Source organism: Acipenser ruthenus, unplaced genomic scaffold, assembly GCF_902713425.1.
Source record: "Acipenser ruthenus unplaced genomic scaffold, fAciRut3.2 maternal haplotype, whole genome shotgun sequence".
Lineage (NCBI taxonomy): Eukaryota > Metazoa > Chordata > Actinopteri > Acipenseriformes > Acipenseridae > Acipenser > Acipenser ruthenus.
In genome coordinates, this window is record NW_026708218.1 from 1 (window position 1) to 24,411 (window position 24,411).

General features: G+C 48.0%; 2 protein-coding genes across 3 annotated transcripts; one reads left to right on the plus strand and one right to left on the minus strand.

Moving 5' to 3' along the window:
- Positions 1-8: 8 nt before the first annotated feature.
- LOC131730053 (NF-kappa-B essential modulator-like) lies at positions 9-4,572 on the minus strand (the record flags this gene model as incomplete). Its single annotated transcript, XM_059020340.1, has 3 exons — positions 4,433-4,572; positions 959-1,145; positions 9-253 (listed from the first exon to the last, which is right to left on the minus strand). Coding segments are annotated over exons 2-3 (408 nt in total), but the record flags the coding sequence as incomplete, so codon positions are not given.
- A 52-nt stretch (positions 4,573-4,624) lies between these two features.
- LOC117401639 (glucose-6-phosphate 1-dehydrogenase-like) lies at positions 4,625-23,784 on the plus strand. Of its 2 annotated transcripts, none has more exons than XM_059020342.1 (13): positions 4,625-4,763; positions 6,476-6,600; positions 13,268-13,305; positions 13,721-13,829; positions 14,568-14,785; positions 16,865-17,023; positions 18,282-18,407; positions 18,588-18,681; positions 19,131-19,317; positions 19,482-19,717; positions 20,831-20,907; positions 21,769-21,861; positions 22,351-23,784. In XM_059020342.1, the coding sequence occupies exons 2-13, from the start codon at positions 6,481-6,483 to the stop codon at positions 22,439-22,441; spliced, it is 1,548 nt and encodes a 515-aa protein (XP_058876325.1). In that variant the 5' UTR covers positions 4,625-4,763; positions 6,476-6,480; the 3' UTR covers positions 22,442-23,784. The 2 variants fall into 2 exon arrangements, with proteins under 2 accessions (XP_058876325.1, XP_058876324.1); XM_059020341.1 differs by lacking the exon at positions 4,625-4,763 and adding an exon at positions 5,100-5,381.
- The last annotated feature ends 627 nt before the right edge of the window (positions 23,785-24,411 follow it).

Below are 24,411 nucleotides of genomic sequence, written 5' to 3' on the forward strand. Positions count from 1 at the left end.
TGCTGTGCTGTGCTGTGCTGTGCTGGGTTCTGGTGTGGGTTCTTGGTTCTGGTCCCGGTTACCTGCATGCTCCTCCTCAGCTCCTGGTTCTGTCTCTGCAGCACGGTTTTGTCCCGGGTCAGCCGCTCCACCAGGCTGCGCGCCTCCCTGAACTTTCCCAGCAGGAATTCTCTCTCCTCCCGACTCCGAGCCTGGAAAGACAGCATCTCCTCATAGCGCTCCCGCAGAGCCTGGTTACTCTGTCTGATAGCATCTGAGAGAGGGGGGAGGGGGAGAGGGGAGGGGGAGAGAGGGGGAGGGGGAGGGGGAGAGGAGAGGGAGAGAGGGGAGGGGGAGGGGGAGGGGGAGAGGGGAGAGGGAGAGGGGAGGGAGAGAGGGGAGAGGGGAGGGGGAGAGGGGAGAGGGAGAGAGGGGAGGGAGAGAGAGGGGAGGGAGAGGGAGAGGGGAGGGGGAGAGGGGAGAGGGGAGAGGGGAGGGGGAGAGGGGAGGAGGAGAGGAGGAGCGAGGGGAGAGGGAGGGGGAAAGGAGGAGAGAGAGGGGAGGGGGAGAGGGGAGAGGGAGGGAGAGGGAGAGGGGAAGGAGAGAGAGGGGAGGGGGAGAGAGGAGTGAGGGGAGGGGGAGAGAGAGGGTAGGGGGAGAGGGGAGAGGGGGGGAGGGGGGAGAGGAGAGGGGAGGAGAGGGGAGAGGGGAGGAGAGGAGAGGGAGGGGGAAAGGAGGAGAGAGAGGGGAGGGGGAGAGGGGGAGAGAGAGGAGTGAGGAGAGGGGGAGAGGGAAGGGAGAGAGAGGGGAGAGGGGGAGGGTAAGGGGGAGAGGGGGAGGAGAGGAAGGGGAGGTGGAGAGGAAGGGGAGGGGAAGGGGGGGGAGGGGGAGAGGGAGGAGAGGAAGGGGAGAAGAGGGTATGTCAGTGTGTATCTCAGTGTGTCTCAGTGTCTGATTTCTCTGTGTGTATTTCTCATACCTCTCAGATCCTGATTCTCCGCGATCACTCTCTGCACGATCTCGTTGGTCGCCAGCTCTGGGGGGATCTGTAGTGACCCCTGACCCCTGAGCCCCATCGACCCCTCCCCTCCAATCATGTCCGACTTCAGCTCCTTACCCATGATCCCGTTGGGCTGCACCATGGCAACAGGCTTCGTGCGCTGCCCCTGCAGACAAGTGGAGCAAGCAGACCCGTGTCAGCTAGACAGACAGACAGACAGACAGACAGACAGACAGACAGAGAGACAGACAGACAGAGAGAGACAGAGAGACAGAGAGACAGACAGACAGAGAGACAGAGAGACAGAGAGACAGACAGACTCCACACACACAGACAGATTCTGAGACTCACAACAGCGTGTGCTAATGAATGTCATTAGCAAGGTTCATCACAATCGGACAAGCTGATCTCCAGATATATCTGTTAGTCAGTACAAAATATCACATTAATAAAATTTCACATCACAGAATCTCACATCACAGCAAAATAAAGAGGACAGTAAATGATTACCTTTAAGAGCGAGTTCGAGAAAGGTCCATTAAAGAACACGTAGTAAATATGATAAATGGATGTGTGTGTTTGTCTCTCTCTTCCTTCCTCTCTCTCTCTCTCTCTACTCACTTTCACTTTCACTTCATTTTAGGGAGAGAGGCATTGTGGGTTTTTATTTATCGTTCTCTCTGTTTACTGTTTCAGTCCCTCCTGAATCATATATACAGTGCCTTGCGAAAGTATTCGGCCCCCTTGAACTTTGCGACCTTTTGCCACATTTCAGGCTTCAAACATAAAGATATGAAACTGTAATTTTTTGTGAAGAATCAACAACAAGTGGGACACAATCATGAAGTGGAACGAAATTTATTGGATATTTCAAACTTTTTTAACAAATAAAAAACTGAAAAATTGGGCGTGCAAAATTATTCAGCCCCTTTACTTTCAGTGCAGCAAACTCTCTCCAGAAGTTCAGTGAGGATCTCTGAATGATCCAATGTTGACCTAAATGACTAATGATGATAAATAGAATCCACCTGTGTGTAATCAAGTCTCCGTATAAATGCACCTGCACTGTGATAGTCTCAGAGGTCCGTTTAAAGCGCAGAGAGCATCATGAAGAACAAGGAACACACCAGGCAGGTCCGAGATACTGTTGTGGAGAAGTTTAAAGCTGGATTTGGATACAAAAAGATTTCCCAAGCTTTAACATCCCAAGGAGCACTGTGCAAGCGATAATATTGAAATGGAAGGAGTATCAGACCACTGCAAATCTACCAAGACCTGGCCGTCCCTCTAAACTTTCAGCTCATACAAGGAGAAGACTGAACAGAGATGCAGCCAAGAGGCCCATGATCATTCTGGATGAACTGCAGAGATCTACAGCTGAGGTGGGAGACTCTGTCCATAGGACAACAATCAGTCGTATACTGCACAAATCTGGCCTTTATGGAAGAGTGGCAAGAAGAAAGCCATTTCTTAAAGATATCCATAAAAAGTGTCGTTTACAGTTTGCCACAAGCCACCTGGGAGACACACCAAACATGTGGAAGAAGGTGCTCTTGTCAGATGAAACCAAAATCGAACTTTTTGGCAACAATGCAAAACGTTATGTTTGGCGTAAAAGCAACACAGCTCATCACCCCTGAACACACCATCCCCACTGTCAAACATGGTGGTGGCAGCATCATGGTTTGGGCCTGCTTTTCTTCAGCAGGGACAGGGAAGATGGTTAAAATTGATGGGAAGATGGATGGAGCCAAATACAGGACCATTCTGGAAGAAAACCTGATGGAGTCTGCAAAAGACCTGAGACTGGGACGGAGATTTGTCTTCCAACAAGACAATGATCCAAAACATAAAGCAAAATCTACAATGGAATGGTTCACAAATAAACATATCCAGGTGATAGAATGGCCAAGTCAAAGTCCAGACCTGAATCCAATCGAGAATCTGTGGAAAGAACTGAAAACTGCTGTTCACAAATGCTCTCCATCCAACCTCACTGAGCTCGAGCTGTTTTGCAAGGAGGAATGGGCAAAAATTTCAGTCTCTCGATGTGCAAAACTGATAGAGACATACCCCAAGCGACTTACAGCTGTAATCGCAGCAAAAGGTGGCGCTATAAAGTATTAACTTAAGGGGGCTGAATAATTTTTGCATGCCCAATTTTTCAGTTTTTTATTTGTTAAAAAAGTTTGAAATATCCAATAAATTTCGTTCCACTTCATGATTGTGTCCACTTGTTGTTGATTCTTCACAAAAAATTACAGTTTCATATCTTTATGTTTGAAGCCTGAAATGTGGCAAAAGGACGCAAAGTTCAAGGGGGGCCGAATACTTTCGCAAGGCACTGTATATATTTTTGGAGCAATTCTTAAACTTTATTATTAAGTTAAATAAAATTCTGTCTTTAACTGTACCTGTTCTGAAGGTCTGGTAAAGCATAGGGAAGCATTGTAAAGCACAGAGAGGTCTGGTAAAGCAGAGGGAAGCATTGTAAAGCACAGAGAGGTCTGGTAAAGCATAGGGAAGCATTGTAAAGCACAGAGAGGTCTGGTAAAGCAGAGGGAAGCATTGTAAAGCACAGAGAGGTCTGGTAAAGCAGAGGGAAGCATTGTAAAGCACAGAGAGGTCTGGTAAAGCATAGGGAAGTATTGTAAAGCACAGAGAGGTCTGGTAAAGCATAGGGAAGCATTGTAAAGCACAGAGAGGTCTGGTAAAGCATAGGGAAGCATTGTAAAGCACAGAGAGGTGTGGTAAAGCATAGGGAAGCATTGTAAAGCACAGAGAGGTCTGGTAAAGCATAGGGAAGCATTGTAAAGCACAGAGAGGTCTGGTAAAGCATAGGGAAGCATTGTAAAGCACAGAGAGGTCTGGTAAAGCATAGGGAAGCATTGTAAAGCACAGAGAGGTCTGGTAAAGCAGAGGGAAGCATTGTAAAGCACAGAGAGGTCTGGTAAAGCAGAGGGAAGCATTGTAAAGCACAGAGAGGTCTGGTAAAGCATAGGGAAGTATTGTAAAGCACAGAGAGGTCTGGTAAAGCATAGGGAAGCATTGTAAAGCACAGAGAGGTGTGGTAAAGCATAGGGAAGCATTGTAAAGCACAGAGAGGTGTGGTAAAGCATAGGGAAGCATTGTAAAGCACAGAGAGGTCTGGTAAAGCATAGGGAAGCATTGTAAAGCACAGAGAGGTCTGGTAAAGCATAGGGAAGCATTGTAAAGCACAGAGAGGTGTGGTGAAGCATAGAGAAGCATTGTAAAGCACAGAGAGGTCTGGTAAAGCATAGGGAAGCATTGTAAAGCACAGAGAGGTCTGGTAAAGCATAGGAAGCATTGTAAAGCACAGAGAGGTGTGGTAAAGCATATTAAAGACAAATTTACTTGTACAAATTCACCAAGGTACACTCGCATAAGGGGGCATCCGACAACTTAGTAGTATTGCTATAGAGTTGTACTTACGTGCTATTGCGATTTTTGAAGTTCTTGTAAGTTTAATAACAATAAATACTTCACAAGTTTCAGTTTCAATCCATACTACACGCAGCTACGGATAAACTAGTCGCTCACATCACAGGGGAAATAATCGAAGCTACTTCCGGCTGCCCGTCGCGATGTTCCGTATCACGGACACTTGTCGGTACCGTCATGAAATGAAAAGTATTTATTTAAATTGATAGATTTCTCGTGTCTAAATTGGACAGGCAGGAGAAAGTTTCATGTTAGGATTTCCCCAGCCTAAAACGTGACGAGGAACCCGCTTCCTGAAATTGTACCGTCGCTGCTCTTAAAGGTGAGGTGTGTCTATATATATATATATATATATATATATATATATATTAGAAAGCTTAATAGTAACCCAAAACAGTTTTTAACACAAAGAAAACGAGGGAACCAGTGATAATGTTGCAGCAATAAAAGGATTTAGGGAGGATTTTATTTTATAAACTCGGCCAGCTGAACAGTGAGCCGACATTTAAAAAAAAAAAAATAAATTAAATAAATAAATAAATAAATAAATAAATAAATAAATAAATAAATCCCGCCCCTTGAACGCGATTGGCCGCTGTGGCGACCTGCTCTGCGACATTCGATTGGCCCGATTCGGGATTCCCGGCCGCTGATTGGCTCCTGGGCTTACCGTTCCACACAGTTCGGCGACTGTGTTCGGTGTTGAATACTTTGTAGCATCGCCGGAGCCCCTGGACATGGTCAGCAGCGCTCGCTGTGGTCACTTGCATTTTCTCAACCAATCTGGAGTAATATAGAGGGGCTTGTCAATTGCATCCACACGCTTTACAGCAAGGAAGGAAGGGAGGAAGGAAAGCAAGCACGCAAGCGAACCAGAGAACGAAAAAAAACAGACTCGGACTCCCACATTAGACTGTACAGTTTGTTCAGAAACACGACAGTGAGTAGATCAGGGACGACTATTATTTGAAATCGCTGCTTCATGGATGCAATTTCCTTTGCTATTTTAATTGACATCTCTCTCTCTCTCTCTCTCTCTCTCTCTCTCTCTCTCTCTCTCTCTCTCTCTCTCTCTCTCTCTCTCTCTCTCTCTCTCTCTCTCTCTCTCTCTCTCTCTCTCTCTCTCTCTCTCTCTTTTAAGTTCCGCTTCCTATTTTGTGCATGGAATGATAAAGATGCGACGAGTTGACGGGATTTGGTTAATTTAAATAAAGATGACCGCGGACGAATGAATTTCTAGTTCTGAACCCATTTCACAGAATTGGCCGTCTGCCTGCGACTCTCACTAACCCCGGCGTATGAATGTGCGTTTTATTTAATGCGCGGTATTTAATAAATGCACGTCTCGTCTCCTCTTCCTAATTGTTTTACTGTAAACGAACGTTTTCATATTTCCGACCCTTATAAAAACTTACTAAGTAAATCTGACCGGTAATTGTGCAGTCCCCCCCCCCCCCCGCCCCCCCAGTAGTTTACTATATACTTTACCAGACCTCTCTGTGCTTTACAATGCTTCCCTATGCTTTACCAGACCTCTCTGTGCTTTACAATGCTTCCCTATGCTTTACCACACCTCTCTGTGCTTTACAATGCTTCCCTGTGCTTTACCAGACCTCTCTGTGCTTTACAATGCTTCCCTATGCTTTACCAGACCTCTCTGTGCTTTACAATGCTTCCCTATGCTTTACCAGACCTCTCTGTGCTTTACAATGCTTCCCTATGCTTTACCAGACCTCTCTGTGCTTTACAATGCTTCCCTGTGCTTTACCAGACCTCTCTGTGCTTTACAATGCTTCCCTATGCTTTACCAGACCTCTCTGTGCTTCACAATGCTTCCCTATGCTTTACCAGACCTCTCTGTGCTTTACAATGCTTCCCTATGCTTTACCAGACCTCTCTGTGCTTTACAATGCTTCCCTATGCTTTACCAGACCTCTCTGTGCTTCACAATGCTTCCCTATGCTTTACCAGACCTCTCTGTGCTTTACAATGCTTCCCTATGCTTTACCAGACCTCTCTGTGCTATACCCACAGGGAGGATGAGTGTGAACCCCCCTCTCAGCCGCTCGGAGGTCTTCGGGCAGCTGAGGAAGGAGCTGTACGACGATGAGGAGTTCAGACAGTCCGACACACACATCTTCTTCATCGTAGGGGCGTCGGTGAGTACGTGGATTCATATGCGAGCCCCTCCCCCCAATACAGACGCACCCACAGTGTTAAACAAGAGAGTGGACGTGGAGGAGTTTTACTGATGTGTCTAGATACTTTTTTTTAAAAAATTCTACCACTGAACGGCAAACACTAAAATATTATAAATATCAGTTATGGTTTTGCGTTCACCGTTGAGTGATAGGGTTCAAAGAAGGATTAACTAGCACGAAGCCCACAAAATGTTTTCTTATGAAGACATCATGAGATTCTGAGGGAGAGCAAATTTCACGTGTGCAGAAAACAGCGAGGCAATATCTTTCAGAAAAGCCTAGCGACAGAAACACAGACAAGGCAAACCAGAAAAAGACTTCTGTCAAAATCGACAAGAGCTTATCTTGCAGAACCAGCAGACTCAAATACTGTGGGATTAGCAAAAACTCAACTTTGTACTGCTGCTGGACTGACAACATATAATTCACGTTTCCTCAACAAATCATTATTTAAAAGGGCTCTTAATAAAGCTAATAAGAGGTGAGAGAATGGATTTTAAAGATGGTCAGCGCTCCTTTAAAGGGAGGGGCCGGTGATCCTGTTAATAAAACTAATAAGAGGTGAGAGAATGGATTTTAAAGATGGTCTGCGCTCCTTTAAAGGGAGGGGCCGGTGATCATGTTAATAAAGCTAATAAGAGGTGAGAGAATGGATTTTAAAGATGGTCAGCGCTCCTCTAAAGGGAGGGACCAGCGATCATGATAATAAAGCTAATAAGAGGTGAGAGAATGGATTTTAAAGATGGTCAGCGCTCCTTTAAAGGGAGGGGCCAGTGATCCTGTTAATAAAGCTAATAAGAGGTGAGAGAATGGATTTTAAAGATGGTCAGCGCTCCTTTAAAGGGAGGGGCCAGTGATCATGATAATAAAGCTAATAAGAGGTGAGAGAATGGATTTTAAAGATGGTCAGCGCTCCTTTAAAGGGAGGGGCCAGTGATCATGATAATAAAGCCGTGCATATTAACTGATGTAGCAGTAAAATAGAAAGTTGGCTCTTTATTTGATTTCTAAATCAGGGCTGAAAAAAACAGCTGAGCGGCCGTGACTTTGTGCAATTCAGAGAATAGAAACAGTGTGAGCTGCGCTTGCGTTACAACGAGAGTGCTGACAACAGCCTATTGATAGAGCTGCCATACTGACACAGACACTGACACTGTGACACAGACACTAACACTGACACACACACACACACACACTAACACAGACACTGTGACACTCACACACTGACACACACTAACACACACTAACACAGACACACTGACACACACACACACACACACTAACAGACACTGACACACACACACTAACACAGACACACTGACACACACTAACACACACTAACACAGACACACTGACACACACACACACACACTAACAGACACTGACACACACACACTAACACAGACACACTGACACTGACACACACTAACACAGACACTGTCACTGACACTGACACACACTAACACAGACACTGTGACACTGACACACACACACTGACACTGACACACACACACTAACACAGACACTGTGACACTGACACACACACACTGACACTGACACACACACACTAACACAGACACTGTGACACTGACACACACACACACTAACACAGACACTGTGACACTGACACACACACACTGACACTGACACACACACACTAACACAGACACTGTGACACTGACACACACTAACACACACACACTGACACTGACACACACACACACTAACACAGACACTGTGACACTGACACACACACACTAACACAGACACTGACACTAACACACACTAACAGACACAGTGACACTGACACACACACAGACACACAGACTCACACACACACTGACACACACACACACGCACGCTGAGACACTGAGAGACACACACACTGAGACACACACACACACGCACGCTGAGACACTGAGAGACACACACACTGAGACACACACACACACGCACGCTGAGACACTGAGAGACACACACACTGAGACACACACACACACACACACGCACGCTGAGACACTGAGAGACACACACACTAGCACGACACATGCTGTTACTTGGCAACAGGAATTTGCTAATTCATTATGCCTCTGTCTCCCAGCCTTGCACAAGCAGCACTGCTGAGCAGCAGTGACTTTGCACAGTACGGAAACACACGCCTGCGTTCATCTGTGCTGCATCACGATGGGGCTGCCCTTTCATAATCTTTACAACACTACACTGGCACAGAGAGTCAGCAGCCTCCCCCCCCCATGCTATTCCCATGGTTGTTCTCTGTATTTACCAAGCTGTGCCACGTTTACTGATTTACTTTATCATTCCTTGCTATTCTTTACAATGCTTCTGTGTGCTTTACAATGCTTCCCTATGCTTTACCAGACCTCTCTGTGCTTTACAATGCTTCCCTATGCTTTACCAGACCTCTCTGTGCTTTACAATGCTTCCCTATGCTTTACCAGACCTCCCTGTGCTTTACAATGCTTCCCTATGCTTTACCAGACCTCTCTGTGCTTTACAATGCTTCCCTATGCTTTACCAGACCTCCCTGTGCTTTACAATGCTTCCCTATGCTTTACCAGACCTCTCTGTGCTTTACAGTGCTCCCCTATGCTTTACCAGACCTCTCTGTGCTTTACAATGCTTCCCTATGCTTTACCAGACCTCCCTGTGCTTTACAATGCTTCCCTATGCTTTACCAGACCTCTCTGTGCTTTACAATGCTTCCCTATGCTTTACCAGACCTCTCTGTGCTTTACAATGCTTCCCTATGCTTTACCACACCTCTCTGTGCTTTACAATGCTTCCCTATGCTTTACCACACCTCTCTGTGCTTTACAATGCTTCCCTGTGCTTTACCACACCTCTCTGTGCTTTACAATGCTTCCCTATGCTTTACCACACCTCTCTGTTTTTTTTTTGGTTTTTTTTTTTTGTGGATTTTGTAATCACAGATCCAAACTGCTGACTTTCTGTTACATCATCACAGGGCAGCTGAAAGAAAGAAATTGTTCGATATTGCAAAATCACACGGCAAGCAGAGCTGGTGTCTGCGTGACCCGCTCTCGTCTCGCTTCATGTAAGTGATGAGAGAATTGAAAAAGCCGACTTCCCTCTCTGTGTCGTAGTCGATAGCTCTGTTTAGAAAGGCTTACCAGCTCACTCTTTTAATTGAACCCGATCTGTTTCCTAGTAAACTGTGTGCAGTTTAAAAAAAACACACATTGTTGTAGCGAAGTGTGTGTGTGTGTCTCTTGGTGTGTGTGTGTGTCTCTCGGTGTGTGTGTGTGTGTCTCTCGTGTGTGTGTGTGTCTCTCAGTGTGTGTGTGTCTCTCAGTGTGTGTGTGTCTCTCGGTGTGTGTGTGTGTGTGTGTGTGTGTGTCTGTGTCTCTCGGTGTGTGTGTCTGTGTCTCTCGGTGTGTGTGTGTGTGTCTCTCGGTGTGTGTGTGTGTCTCTCGGTGTGTGTGTGTGTCTCTCAGTGTGTGTGTGTCTCTCGGTGTGTGTGTGTGTCTCTCAGTGTGTGTGTGTGTCTCTCAGTGTGTGTGTCTCTCGGTGTGTGTGTGTGTGTCTCTCGGTGTGTGTGTGTGTGTGTCTCTCAGTGTGTGTGTGTCTCTCAGTGTGTGTGTGTCTCTCAGTGTGTGTGTGTGTGTGTCTCGGTGTGTGTGTGTGTCTCTCGGTGTGTGTGTGTGTGTCTCTCAGTGTGTGTGTGTCTCTCAGTGCGTGTGTGTCTCTCAGTGTGTGTGTGTCTCGGTGTGTGTGTGTCTCTCAGTGTGTGTGTGTGTGTCTCTCAGTGTGTGTGTGTGTGTGTCTCTCGGTGTGTGTGTGTGTCTCGGTGTGTGTGTGTCTCTCTGTGTGTGTGTGTGTCTCTCTGTGTGTGTGTGTGTGTCTCTCGGTGCGTGTGTGTCTCGGTGTGTGTGTGTCTCTCAGTGTGTGTGTGTGTGTCTCTCAGTGTGTGTCTGTCTCTCGGTGTGTGTGTGTGTGTGTCTGTGTTTGCATTTTGAAATCGCATCTTTTGATTTGTGAAGTTGCTGAAATGCTTGTGCTTGTGTTGAAATATTGATCTGATAAAGATGAGCTGATTCTGAGTTTCAACATTACAGTGTGGACCGGATAGATCAGGCGATTATAGGATAGAGGAGGAGGAGGAGAGGAAGAGAAGAGGGGGAGTGAAGAGGGGAGGAGAGGGGAGGAAGAGGAGGAGAGGGGGAGAGAAGAGGGGGGAGGAGGAGAGGAGGAGAGAAGAGGGGGGAGGGAGTTATCCCACATTATTATTATTATTATTATTATTATTATTATTATTATTATTATTATTATTTGTTTATTTAGCAGACGGCTTTATCCAAGGCGACTTACAGAGACTAGGGTGTGTGAACTATGCATCAGCTGCAGAGTCACTTACAACTACGTCTCACCCGAAAGACGGAGCACAAGGAGGTGAAGTGACTTGCTCAGGGTCAGTGGCTGAGGTGGGATTTGAACCGGGGACCTCCTGGTTACAAGCCCTTTTCTTTAACCACTGGACCGCACAGCCTCCTCTTCAGATGGCATGCTTACTGAATGTCTCAGCTAAACCTTTTGTGTACAATGAAATCGCAACATCAGTGGCTCATTGTGCACACACACAATGTTATTTACATTTTAAACAGTGTGTCAACGCTGGCAGGATTGCTCAGGGAGGTCTTACCCGAGACTAACTGTGTAATGTTTTCATTTTGACAGCGTGCCACGTTTCATACTGAAAACATATCATGATTCTTTGGTCTGTATTTTTGTTCACTGTGATGTCTATGTTTAAAATATTTAGAGAGGGAGAGAGAGAGAGAGAGATCACGCTGCGGTTTTACAAACTCAAAATGCAAACGCTCTGTGCTGTCAGGTCATGTATTGTAAGTAATGTATATGAAGGCGTCTGCCAAATACATAGATAGTAGCATAAAACAGTATAGCACTGCTACTCTCTCTCTCTCTCTCTCTCTCTCTCTCTCTGATCAGCTGGTATAACCCTGGTTTCTGCTCTATAGAGACTTGAGAGACAGAGAGAGAGAGAGAGAGAGACACACACACACACACACAGCAGCTATAGGTGCACCAACTAGAGGGAGAGCGACAGAGACACGCACACAGAATACACAAAAACAGATGCACATATACGAGCACTGCAGCCTAATAACAGAGAGAGAGACTTACACACACACACACACACACACACACACACACACACGATCATGACTTCATCATCAGGGGACAGTTTGGTCATTATATTGGGATCAACGGTGAGTGGACTGACAGAGACACACAAAGAGACACACAAGGAGACACTCAGACACACAGACACACACAGACAAACACACACACAGTCACTCAGACACACAGACACACACACAGTCACTCAGACACACACACACAGTCACTCAGACACACTCAGACACACACACACACACACACACACAGTCACTCAGACACACACACACACACAGTCACTCAGACACACACACACACACACACAGTCACTCAGACACACACACACACACACACACACAGTCACTCAGACACACTCAGACACACACAGACACACACACACAGTCACTCTGACACACAGTCACTCACACACACAGACACACACACACACACACACACACACACAATCACTCAGACACACACACACACACACAGTCACTCAGACACACTGAGACACACACAGACACACAATCACTCAGACACACACACACACACACAGTCACTCAGACACACTGAGACACACACAGACACACAATCACTCAGACACACACACACACACACAGTCACTCAGACACACTGAGACACACACAGACACACAATCACTCAGACACACACACACACACACAGTCACTCAGACACACTGAGACACACAGACACACAATCACTCAGACACACACACACACACACAGTCACTCAGACACACTGAGACACACACAGACACACAATCACTCAGACACACACACACACACACACAGTCACTCAGACACACTGAGACACACACAGACACACAATCACTCAGACACACACACACACACAGTCACTCAGACACACTGAGACACACAGACACACAATCACTCAGACACACACACACACACACAGTCACTCTGACACACTGAGACACACACAGACACACAATCACTCAGACACACACACACACACACAGTCACTCTGACACACAGTCACTCTGACACTCAGACACACACACACACACACAGTCACTCTGACACTCAGACACACACACACACACACACAGTCACTCTGACACTCAGACACACACACACACACACAGTCACTCTGACACACAGTCACTCTGACACTCAGACACACACACACACACACACACAGTCACTCTGACACTCAGACACACACACACACACACACAGTCACTCTGACACTCAGACACACACACACACACACAGTCACTCACACACACACAGTCACTCAGACTGACAGTAAGGTTTTGGGGGGGGAGGGGGGGGGGGTTGATAAATGCAGGTATGTATTTGGTTTATTCACACTTGTGATGATTCCCATCCCTGTGAAATCGATTCTCTGGACGAAACTGAACTAGCTTTTTTTTTTTTCAAATGTTCTTTGGTTTTTCTTGCAGGGTGATCTGGCGAAGAAGAAGATCTACCCCACTCTGTGGTGAGTTGCAGGCGTTGTGTCATTGATATGATCCCTGCTTCCTGGGAAAGCTGTGCTCGAGTATTCTGCCAAAATGTTCTTGAGCATTATTACGTTTTGAATTGGCTGTGAAACAGTGTCAGCAATTAATGCAGTGTCATGTTACAGCAATGAAAAAATAAAAATCTCTGTAGTGGCAGTGTGTGTGTGTGAGTCTGTGTCAGTGTGTGTGAGTCTGTCTCTGTGTGTGTGTGTGTGTGTGTGTGTGTGTGTGTGTGTGTGTGTGTGTGTGTGTGTGTGTGTGCTTCAGTCTCAGTGTGTGTGTCTCAGTGCTTCTGTATCTGTGTCTCTGTATCTCTGTTAATCTCTCTCTCTCTCTCTCTCTCTCTCTCTCTCTCTCTCTCTCTCTCTCTCTCTCTCTCTCTCTCTCTCTCAGGTGGCTGTACCGGGACGGGCTGCTCCCAGAGGACACTCACTTCGTCGGTTTCGCTCGCTCCAAACTGACCGTGGAGGACATTCAGAAACAGTGCCAGCCCTACATGAAGGTGAGAGGGAGGGATACAGCACAGTGAAAGCATGGTACAGCATAGGGAAGCATTGTAAAGCGCAGAGAGGTCTGGTAAAGCATAGGGAAGCATTGTAAAGCACAGAGAGGTCTGGTAAAGCACAGGGAAGCATTGTAAAGCACAAAGAGGTCTGGTAAAGCATGGGGAAGCATTGTAAAGCACAGAGAGGTCTGGTAAAGCATGGGGAAGCATTGTAAAGCACAGAGAGGTGTGGTAAAGCATAGGGAAGCATTGTAAAGCACAGAGAGGTGTGGTAAAGCATAGGGGAGCATTGTAAAGCACAGAGAGGTCTGGTAAAGCATAGGGAAGCATTGTAAAGCACAGAGAGGTCTGGTAAAGCATAGGGAAGCATTGTAAAGCACAGGGAGGTCTGGTAAAGCATAGGGAAGCATTGTAAAGCACAGAGAGGTCTGGTAAAGCATAGGGAAGCATTGTAAAGCACAGAGAGGTCTGGTAAAGCATAGGGAAGCATTGTAAAGCACAGAGAGGTCTGGTAAAGCATAGGGAAGCATTGTAAAGCACAGAGAGGTCTGGTAAAGCATAGGGAAGCATTGTAAAGCACAGAGAGGTCTGGTAAAGCATATTAAAAAATACAAACCATGGTAACCCAAACCCTTGTAAAAGTGTCCCACAGTAAAAGCACAGCAAAGTGTATCTCTCTCTCTCTCTCTCTCTCTCTCTCTCTCTCTCCGTCCCCCCCCCTTCCTTCTCTCCCAGGTATCGGAGGAGGACTCCTCCAAGCTCTCTCAGTTCTTCTCTCGTCACTCCTACCTCTCCGGCGGCTACAACGACCCTGCGGCGTTCCGGAGCCTGAACCGGCACGTGGGGGAGATTCCCAACGGAGAAGCGGCCAACCGCCTCTTCTACCTGGCACTGCCCCCGAGCGTGTACGAGGACGTGACCCGCAACATCAGCCTGGAGTGCTTGAGCACCAAGTGAGATACAGACTGACCAGAACCCTAACCCTGAGCACCAAGTGAGATACAGACTGACCACAACACTGACACTGAGCACCAAGTGAGATACAGACTGACCACAACCCTAACCCGGAGCACCAAGTGAGATACAGACTGACCACAACACTGACACTGAGCACCAAGTGAGATACAGACTGACCACAACCCTAACCCGGAGCACCAAGTGAGATACAGACTGACCACAACACTAACCCTGAGCACCAAGTGAGATACAGACTGACCACAACACTGACACTGAGCACCAAGTGAGATACAGACTGACCACAACACTGACACTGAGCACCAAGTGAGATACAGACTGACCACAACCCTAACCCTGAGCACCAAGTGAGATACAGACTGACCACAACACTGACACTGAGCACCAAGTGAGATACAGACTGACCACAACACTGACACCAACCCTGAGCACCAAGTGAGATACAGACTGACCACAACCCTAACCCTGAGCACCAAGTGAGATACAGACTGACCACAACACTAACCCTGAGCACCAAGTGAGATACAGACTGACCACAACACTAACCCTGAGCACCAAGTGAGATACAGACTGACCACAACACCAACCCTGAGCACCAAGTGAGATACAGACTGACCACAACACTAACCCTGAGCACCAAGTGAGATACAGACTGACCAGAACCCTAACCCTGAGCACCAACTGAGATACAGACTGACCACAACACTGACACTGAGCACCAAGTGAGATACAGACTGACCACAACCCTAACCCTGAGCACCAAGTGAGATACAGACTGACCACAACACTGACACTGAGCACCAAGTGAGATACAGACTGACCACAACACTGACACTGAGCACCAAGTGAGATACAGACTGACCACAACCCTAACCCTGAGCACCAAGTGAGATACAGACTGACCACAACACTGACACTGAGCACCAAGTGAGATACAGACTGACCAGAACCCTAACCCTGAGCACCAAGTGAGATACAGACTGACCACAACACTGACACTGAGCACCAAGTGAGATACAGACTGACCACAACCCTAACCCTGAGCACCAAGTGAGATACAGACTGACCACAACACTGACCCTGAGCACCAAGTGAGATACAGACTGACCACAACACTAACCCTGAGCACCAAGTGAGATACAGACTGACCACAACACTGACACCAACCCTGAGCACCAAGTGAGATACAGACTGACCACAACCCTAACCCTGAGCACCAAGTGAGATACAGACTGACCACAACACTGACACTGAGCACCAAGTGAGATACAGACTGACCACAACACTGACACCAACCCTGAGCACCAAGTGAGATACAGACTGACCACAACACCAACCCTGAGCACCAAGTGAGATACAGACTGACCACAACACTGACACTGAGCACCAAGTGAGATACAGACTGACCACAACCCTAACCCTGAGCACCAAGTGAGATACAGACTGACCACAACACTTACACTGAGTACCAAGTGAGATACAGACTGACCACAACCCTAACCCTGAGCACCAAGTGAGATACAGACTGACCACAACACTGACACCAACCCTGAGCACCAAGTGAGATACAGACTGACCACAACACCAACCCTGAGCACCAAGTGAGATACAGACTGACCACAACACTAACCCTGAGCACCAAGTGAGATACAGACTGACCACAACACTAACCCTGAGCACCAAGTGAGATACAGACTGACCACAACACTAACCCTGAGCACCAAGTGAGATACAGACTGACCACAACACTGACACCAACCCTGAGCACCAAGTGAGATACAGACTGACCACAACACCAACCCTGAGCACCAAGTGAGATACAGACTGACCACAACACCAACCCTGAGCACCAAGTGAGATACAGACTGACCACAACACTAACCCTGAGCACCAAGTGAGATACAGACTGACCACAACACTAACCCTGAGCACCAAGTGAGATACAGACTGACCACAACACTGACACCAACCCTGAGCACCAAGTGAGATACAGACTGACCACAACACTGACACTAACCCTAACCCTGTTCTAATGAATATTCCCTGTCTCTTCCAAGGGGCTGGAATCGTGTGATTGTGGAGAAGCCCTTCGGGAAGGACCTGCAGAGTTCGGACCAGCTTTCCAACCACCTGTCCTCCCTGTTCACAGAGGAGCAGATCTACCGCATTGATCATTACCTGGGCAAGGAGATGGTGCAGAACCTCATGGTGCTGAGGTGAGAGGGGAGGAGATGGGGAGAGGAGAGGAGGGGCAGATCTACCGCATTGATCATTACCTGGGCAAGGAGATGGTGCAGAACCTCATGGTGCTGAGGTGAGAGGGGGAGGAGAGGAGAGGAGAGGAGAGGAGGGAGGGAGGGGCAGATCTACCACATTGATCATTACCTGGGCAAGGAGATGGTGCAGAACCTCATGGTGCTGAGGTGAGAGGGGGGGGAGATGGGGAGAGGAGAGGAGGGGCAGATCTACCGCATTGATCATTACCTGGGCAAGGAGATGGTGCAGAACCTCATGGTGCTGAGGTGAGAGGGGGAGGAGATGGGGAGAGGAGAGGAGGGGCAGATCTACCGCATTGATCATTACCTGGGCAAGGAGATGGTGCAGAACCTCATGGTGCTGAGGTGAGAGGGGGAGGAGGAGAGGAGAGGAGAGGAGGGGCAGATCTACCGCATTGATCATTACCTGGGCAAGGAGATGGTGCAGAACCTCATGGTGCTGAGGTGAGAGGGGGAGGAGGAGAGGAGAGGAGAGGAGGGGCAGATCTACCGCATTGATCATTACCTGGGCAAGGAGATGGTGCAGAACCTCATGGTGCTGAGGTGAGAGGGGGAGGAGGAGAGGAGAGGAGAGGAGGGGCAGATCTACCGCATTGATCATTACCTGGGCAAGGAGATGGTGCAGAACCTCATGGTGCTGAGGTGAGAGGGGGAGGAGGAGAGGAGAGGAGAGGAGGGGCAGATCTACCGCATTGATCATTACCTGGGCAAGGAGATGGTGCAGAACCTCATGGTGCTGAGGTGAGAGGGGGAGGAGGAGAGGAGAGGAGAGGAGGGGCAGATCTACCGCATTGATCATTACCTGGGCAAGGAGATGGTGCAGAACCTCATGGTGCTGAGGTGAGAGGGGGAGGAGAGGAGAGGAGAGGAGAGGAGGGGCAGATCTACCGCATTGATCATTACCTGGGCAAGGAGATGGTGCAGAACCTCATGGTGCTGAGGTGAGAGGGGGAGGAGGAGAGGAGAGGAGAGGAGAGGGGAGCTCAGTTCAGTGTCGCAGCGGGGGGGATGTGAACCTGCCTGTGCTTGCTGGTGGTGAGAGGCACAGCAGGAGCCATGCTTGTTTACCTTCTTTGAAAAGAAGAGCGAGCAGGGGACCTGAGAGAGAGAGGGAGAGGGAGAGGGAGAGGGGGAGGGGAGGAGGAATTGTAATTCAACAAAACAGCATTGTGAGCAAGCTCTTTTTTTGCTCCCTCAGGTTCGGGAATCGGATCTTTGGCCCGATCTGGAACCGGGACAGTATCTCCTGCGTGGTCCTGACCTTCAAAGAGCCATTCGGGACCGAGGGGAGGGGGGGGTACTTCGACGAATTTGGGATAATCAGGTGAGGAGAGAGAGAGAGAGAGACAGCGAGGCTCAGCCCAGCACACAGCAGGAAATGCCAGTGTAAGACATTAGATTAGATTAACTACAGCAGCTCAGCGTATAATGTTAGAAAAAAACACTCTGTCCTCTCTCTCTCTCTCTCTCTCTCTCTCTCTCTCCTCTCTCCTCTTTCTCTCAGGGATGTCATGCAGAATCACTTGCTTCAGATGCTGTGTCTCGTTGCCATGGAGAAGCCGGTCTCGCCCAACTCTGATGATGTCAGAGATGAGAAGGTAATGCACTGAGATACGCACTGAGAGATACACTGAGAGACACACTGAGAGACACACTGAGACACACTGAGACACACAGTGTATCTCTGTGTGTCTCTGTGTGTCTCAGTGTGTCTCAGTGTATCTCTCAGTCTGTCTCTCAGTGTGTCTCTGTGTGTCTCTGTGTGTCTCTGTGTGTCTCAGTGTATCTCTGTGTGTCTCTGAGACACACAGAGACACACAGAGACACACAGAGACACACTGAGAGACAGACTGAGAGATACACTGAGACAGACTGAGACAGACTGAGAGATACACTGTGATACACTGAGAGATACACTGAGACAGACTCAGACACACTGAGACATACTGAGACACACGTTGAGAGACGCACACAACACTAACTTCTCTCTCTCCTCTCTCTCTCTCTCTCTCTCTCTCTCTCTCTGCGTCTCTGCCGTCCCCTGCAGGTGAAGGTGCTGAAATGCGTGCGGGAGGCCTCTCTGGACGATGTGGTTTTGGGGCAGTACGTGGGGGACCCCGAGGGAGAGGGGGAGGCTCAGAAGGGGTACCTCGATGACCAGACCGTCCCCAAGGGGTCCCGCACCCCCACCTTTGCCACTGTGGTGCTGTATGTGCAGAACGAACGCTGGGACGGTGAGAGAGGGGGAGAGGATGGAGGAGGGGTGTGTGTGCGTCTGCCTCTGTTTCTGTCTGTCTCTGTATCTCTGTCTCTGTGTCTGTGTCTCTGACACCCTGTATTATACTGTATTGTATTTTATTGTAGTGTATTATATTATATATTTTGTGCTGTGGTTCAGGGGTCCCCTTTGTGCTGCGCTGTGGGAAGGCTCTGAACGAGCGAAAGGCAGAGGTGCGGCTGCAGTTCTGCGACGTTCCCGGTGATATCTTCGCTCGGCACTGCAAGAGGAACGAGCTCGTGATCCGAGTGCAGCCCAACGAGGCCGTGTACGCAAAGATGATGACCAAGAAACCGGGCATGTTCTTCAACCCAGAGGAGAGCGAGCTGGACCTGACCTACGGGAGCAGATACAAGGTGAGAGGAGAGGAGAGGAGAGGAGAGAGAGTGAGGAGAGAGTGAGGGTGAGGGTGAGGAGAGGAGAGGGAGAGAGAGAGTGAGGAGAGGAGAGCGAGCTGGACCTGACCTACGGGAGCAGATACAAGGTGAGAGGAGAGGAGAGGAGAGGAGAGAGAGTGAGGAGAGAGTGAGGGTGAGGGTGAGGAGAGGAGAGGGAGAGAGAGAGTGAGGAGAGGAGAGCGAGCTGGACCTGACCTACGGGAGCAGATACAAGGTGAGAGGAGAGGAGAGAGAGTGAGGAGAGGAGAGGAGAGGAAAGGAAAGGAGAGGAGAGGGAGAGTGAGAGTGAGGAGAGAGAGCGAGAGAGGAGAGGAGAGGAAGGGAGGGGAGAGAGAGAACGAGTAAGGAAGGGAGGGGGGGAGAGGAGAGAGAGAGAGAGAGAGGTATAACCTCAAACACTCCTAAAGATTAGCTCCAAACAGCACAGAACTATACAAAGAAGCAATTGGCACTAATAAAAATAAAGATTTTTAACTGCCTGCTCGCTTGTTTGTTTTGATTACTGTACTGTGATTGGGGGACATTTTGAATGTCGGGTTATTGTGTGGGAGTTTATACCGTCCATCGCTTACTGCGGGTGAATCACGTCAACACAAACACGCCCGTTCTAACTCCTCTCCCTTCTCTTGTCTCTCCTCTCTCCTCTCTCCTCTCCTCTCCTCTCTCCCCTCTCCCGTCTCCTCTCTCCTCTCTCTCCCCTCTCCTCTCTCCCCTCTCTCCCCTCTCCTCTCTCCCCTCTCCTCTCTCTCCCCTCTCCTCTCTCTCCCCTCTCCTCTCTCCCCTCTCTCCTCTCCCCTGTCTCCCCTCTCCTTTCTCCTCTCCTCTCCCCTCTCCTCTCTCCCCTCTCCTCTCTCCTCCCCTCTCCTCTCTCTCCCCTCTCCTCTCTCCCCTCTCTCCTCTCCCCTGTCTCCCCTCTCCTTTCTCCTCTCCTCTCCCCTCCTCTCCTCTCCTTTCTTCTCTCCTCTCTATCTCTCCTCTCTCTCCCCTCTCCTCTCCCCTCTTGTGCCTCTCCTCTCATTTCTCTCCCCTCCTCTCCTCTCTCCTCTCTATCTCTCCCCTCTCCTCTCTCAGGATGTGAAGCTCCCTGATGCCTACGAGCGTCTCATTCTCGATGTGTTCTGTGGCAGCCAGATGCACTTCGTACGCAGGTGAGCCTGTCTGTGTGTCTGTCTCTCTGCCTGTGTGTCTGTCTGTCTCTCTGCCTGTGTGTCTCTCTGCCTGTGTGTCTCTCTGTCTGTGTCTGTCTGTCTCTGCCTATGTGTGTCTCTCTGCCTGTGTCTATGTCTGTGTGCCTGTCTGTCTCTCTGCCTGTGTGTCTCTGTCTGTGTGTCTCTGTCTCTCTGTCTGTCTGTCTGTCTCTCTCTCTCTGTCTGTCTGTCTGTCTCTCTCTCTCTCTCTGTCTGTCTCTCTGCCTGTGTGTCTGTCTGTCTCTCTGTCTGTCTGTCTGTCTGTCTCTCTCTCTCTGTCTGTCTGTCTCTCTGCCTGTGTGTCTGTCTGTCTCTCTGCCTGTGTGTCTCTCTGTGTGTCTCTCAGTCTGACTCTCTGTCTGCTGGTCCCTCTGCCTGTCTGTATCTCTGTCCGCACCTTTCCTAAGAAACATCAGTTACAAAATGCAATAAAGTTTCACCGAGTGTCCACCAGAGGGTGGCCTTCACTAAGATAGCAAAAGCCAATGTAAAAGATTTCTGAATGAGATGCATTGCAGGGATGGGAATTAGACTCCTGTTCCACAGCAGTGTCACCCACCCCAGGTTTTACTACCAGCTTGATCAGCCCCCAGTGTGTCTAGGTAACAAGCTCAGGTGTGTCTTATTATTAAACTCACAGTGAAACCAGGACTGGATCACACGGATTTGCAGCGGGAGTCTTATTTCCAAGCCGGGTCAAATCAGGGTTACTCTGGGTTTCACAGTAAATTGTACAAGTGCAGTACTGAATATGGGGGTCTTCACTAACTCGCTGTGTTCAGTGTTTGCAGTGCAATTTATTTTCTTGTCTGTGTCTCTCAGTGATGAGCTGCGGGAGGCTTGGAGAATCTTCACCCCTCTCCTGCACAGGATCGAGTCGGACAACATCCTGCCTGTTCCCTACACCTATGGGAGGTAAGAGAGCTCCGCTACACGATGATCAGGGAGGCAGTGAAACCGCCAATTCAATGACAAACGGTTCAACGATGAGTCTTTCAAGACAAAACGTCTTTGAATTTATGAAGTTTCTTTTAGTGTTTCTATTGAAGACGCTGAGAAAGACTTCTAGTGGAAACGTTTGCCATTGTCTGCTTGACTCGGTCTCTTCTAGTTTCAATAACACTGATGAAGGCACTAGAGCCCAAACGCTGGTCTGCTTGACTCAGTCTCTTCTAGTTTCAATAACACTGATGAAGGCACTGGAGCCCCAAACGCTGGTTTGCTTGACTCGGTCTCTTCTAGTTTCAATAACACTGATGAAGGCACTGGAGCCCCAAACGCTGGTCTGCTTGACTCGGTCTCTTGTTAAGCAGACCAGCGTTTGGACTCTAGTGCCTTCATCAGTGATACTGCTTTTTTAAAATTAATTTCCTAATTCTCTCTCCTCCTCTCCTCTCCTCTCAGTCGAGGCCCAGTTGAAGCTGATGAGTTGTTGAAGAAAGTTGGGTTTAGTTACGAAGGGACCTACAAGTGGGTCAACCCACACAAGCTGTGAGCCGGAACCAGAACCACACGGCTGTGTGTGCGTGCGCGAGCGTGTGCGTGTGCGTGAGGGTCTCGGGGTCTCGTATATAACGAGATCGCTGCATGAATCCGATTTAGATTTTTTTTTTAAATGTCATCGACACACAGATTCATGTCCTGTCTCCTCTCTTTTTTTTGGTATGCGGTCCAGGAGAATGATTTCCTTAAAATAAATGTAAAAAAGAAAACCAAATATTAATTTCATTGTGGCTTGAGGTTTATAGTTTTTAATTTTGTATGAGTTATGTAATGTGATACTGCATTGGTGTTTATATGTGTTCTGTTGATAATCAGGTCCTGGGGTGTAAAGGGTTAAGTGAAACACATTTAGTAAAATGCAGATCAGGGGCTGGGTTTGTCGTTCCTGGGCGTGTGTGTGCGTGTGTGTGCGTGTGTGTGTGTGTGTGGTGGGGGGGTGTGTCTGAGTGCGTCACAGACCAGCTATACTTGTCCCATTCTCAAGAACAGACTGTTTCTAGCAATAGAAATTCTTAAAATAGCTTTATATATATATATATATATACAGAACATCAAAAGAAACTTATCACTATTGTAACACATTTATTTTCAAAAATAAGGTATATAAATGATGGGCGTGGATGAAATGTTTTTGGTTTCTTTTTAATCACTCAATCATTCATCCTTGACCATGACACGCTTGAGTGACTATGACTGAAGCAGATGCACTTAATCACCTGATTAGCGAGACAGCTGATTGGACGCTGGGTGTGGAGCGATTCCAGCTGTTGAATTGCAAGCTTTGAATAAAAGCAATAGAAAAAAAACCAATATGCCACGTCTGTCGAGAGAGCAGCGCCTTCGTGCGATCGGCATGTTGGAGGCTGGGCTAGGGCAGCGTGCTGTGGCTCGCCGTCTTGGGTGCTCACAGCCAGCGATTTCAAACCTGGCGAGACGGTATAACCAGACACACTCTGTCAATGACAGCGCCACCAACTGGGAGACCAAGGAACACCTGCCCGAGATCCACAGATCATTCAGCAGCATCTTCGTGATGTCAGTTGTTAATCAGCACGATACAAAAGTCACCGCACCTGCTCTGAAACAGAGTTTGTCATTTTTCGATCACATCTAGTGAATTCTATCCCAATATAAGTGATACGTTTCTTTTGATGCTCAAATGTAAGTGATCAGTTTCTTTTTGATGCTCAGTATGTATATAGTTATTCTCAGAGGGGCGCCCCCTGATTTGATCCTGTAGTTACAGGGTCTCACAGTTTGATTGTCAAGTACTGTACTGATAAAGCAAACTTGTCTTAAGTACTACAACAATAAATATCTTTTGCTTATAATAAAGACCGTTGTAAGTGTTTTATTTCAATCAATTCCAATCTGCAGGTCCAATCTACTTTTTTGCCTCAGTGTTTATACAGGCCTAGGTGTATAGCTGGGGTGGGCTGAAACTCTCACCCTTGCTCACCTTTCAGAAAAAGTGTTAAATAATCATCACTAATATGCTGATATCAAAACCAGAAAAGCTGTCCTTCCCTCGCCTTTACAATCAAGTGCCAATCAATGGTGATTAACTTCAGTGCTGAGTGTTTTAAACCTCTCTGTGCTTTACAATGCTTCCCTATGCTTTACCAGACCTCTCTGTGCTTTACAATGCTTCCCTATGCTTTACCAGACCTCTCTGTGCTTTACAATGCTTCCCTATGCTTTACCAGACCTCTCTGTGCTTTACAATGCTTCCCTATGCTTTACCAGACCTCTCTGTGCTTTACAATGCTTCCCTATGCTTTACCAGACCTCTCTGTGCTTTACAATGCTTCCCTATGCTTTACCAGACCTCCCTGTGCTTTACAATGCTTCCCTATGCTTTACCAGACCTCTCTGTGCTTTACAATGCTTCCCTATGCTTTACCAGACCTCTCTGTGCTTTACAATGCTTCCCTATGCTTTACCAGACCTCTCTGTGCTTTA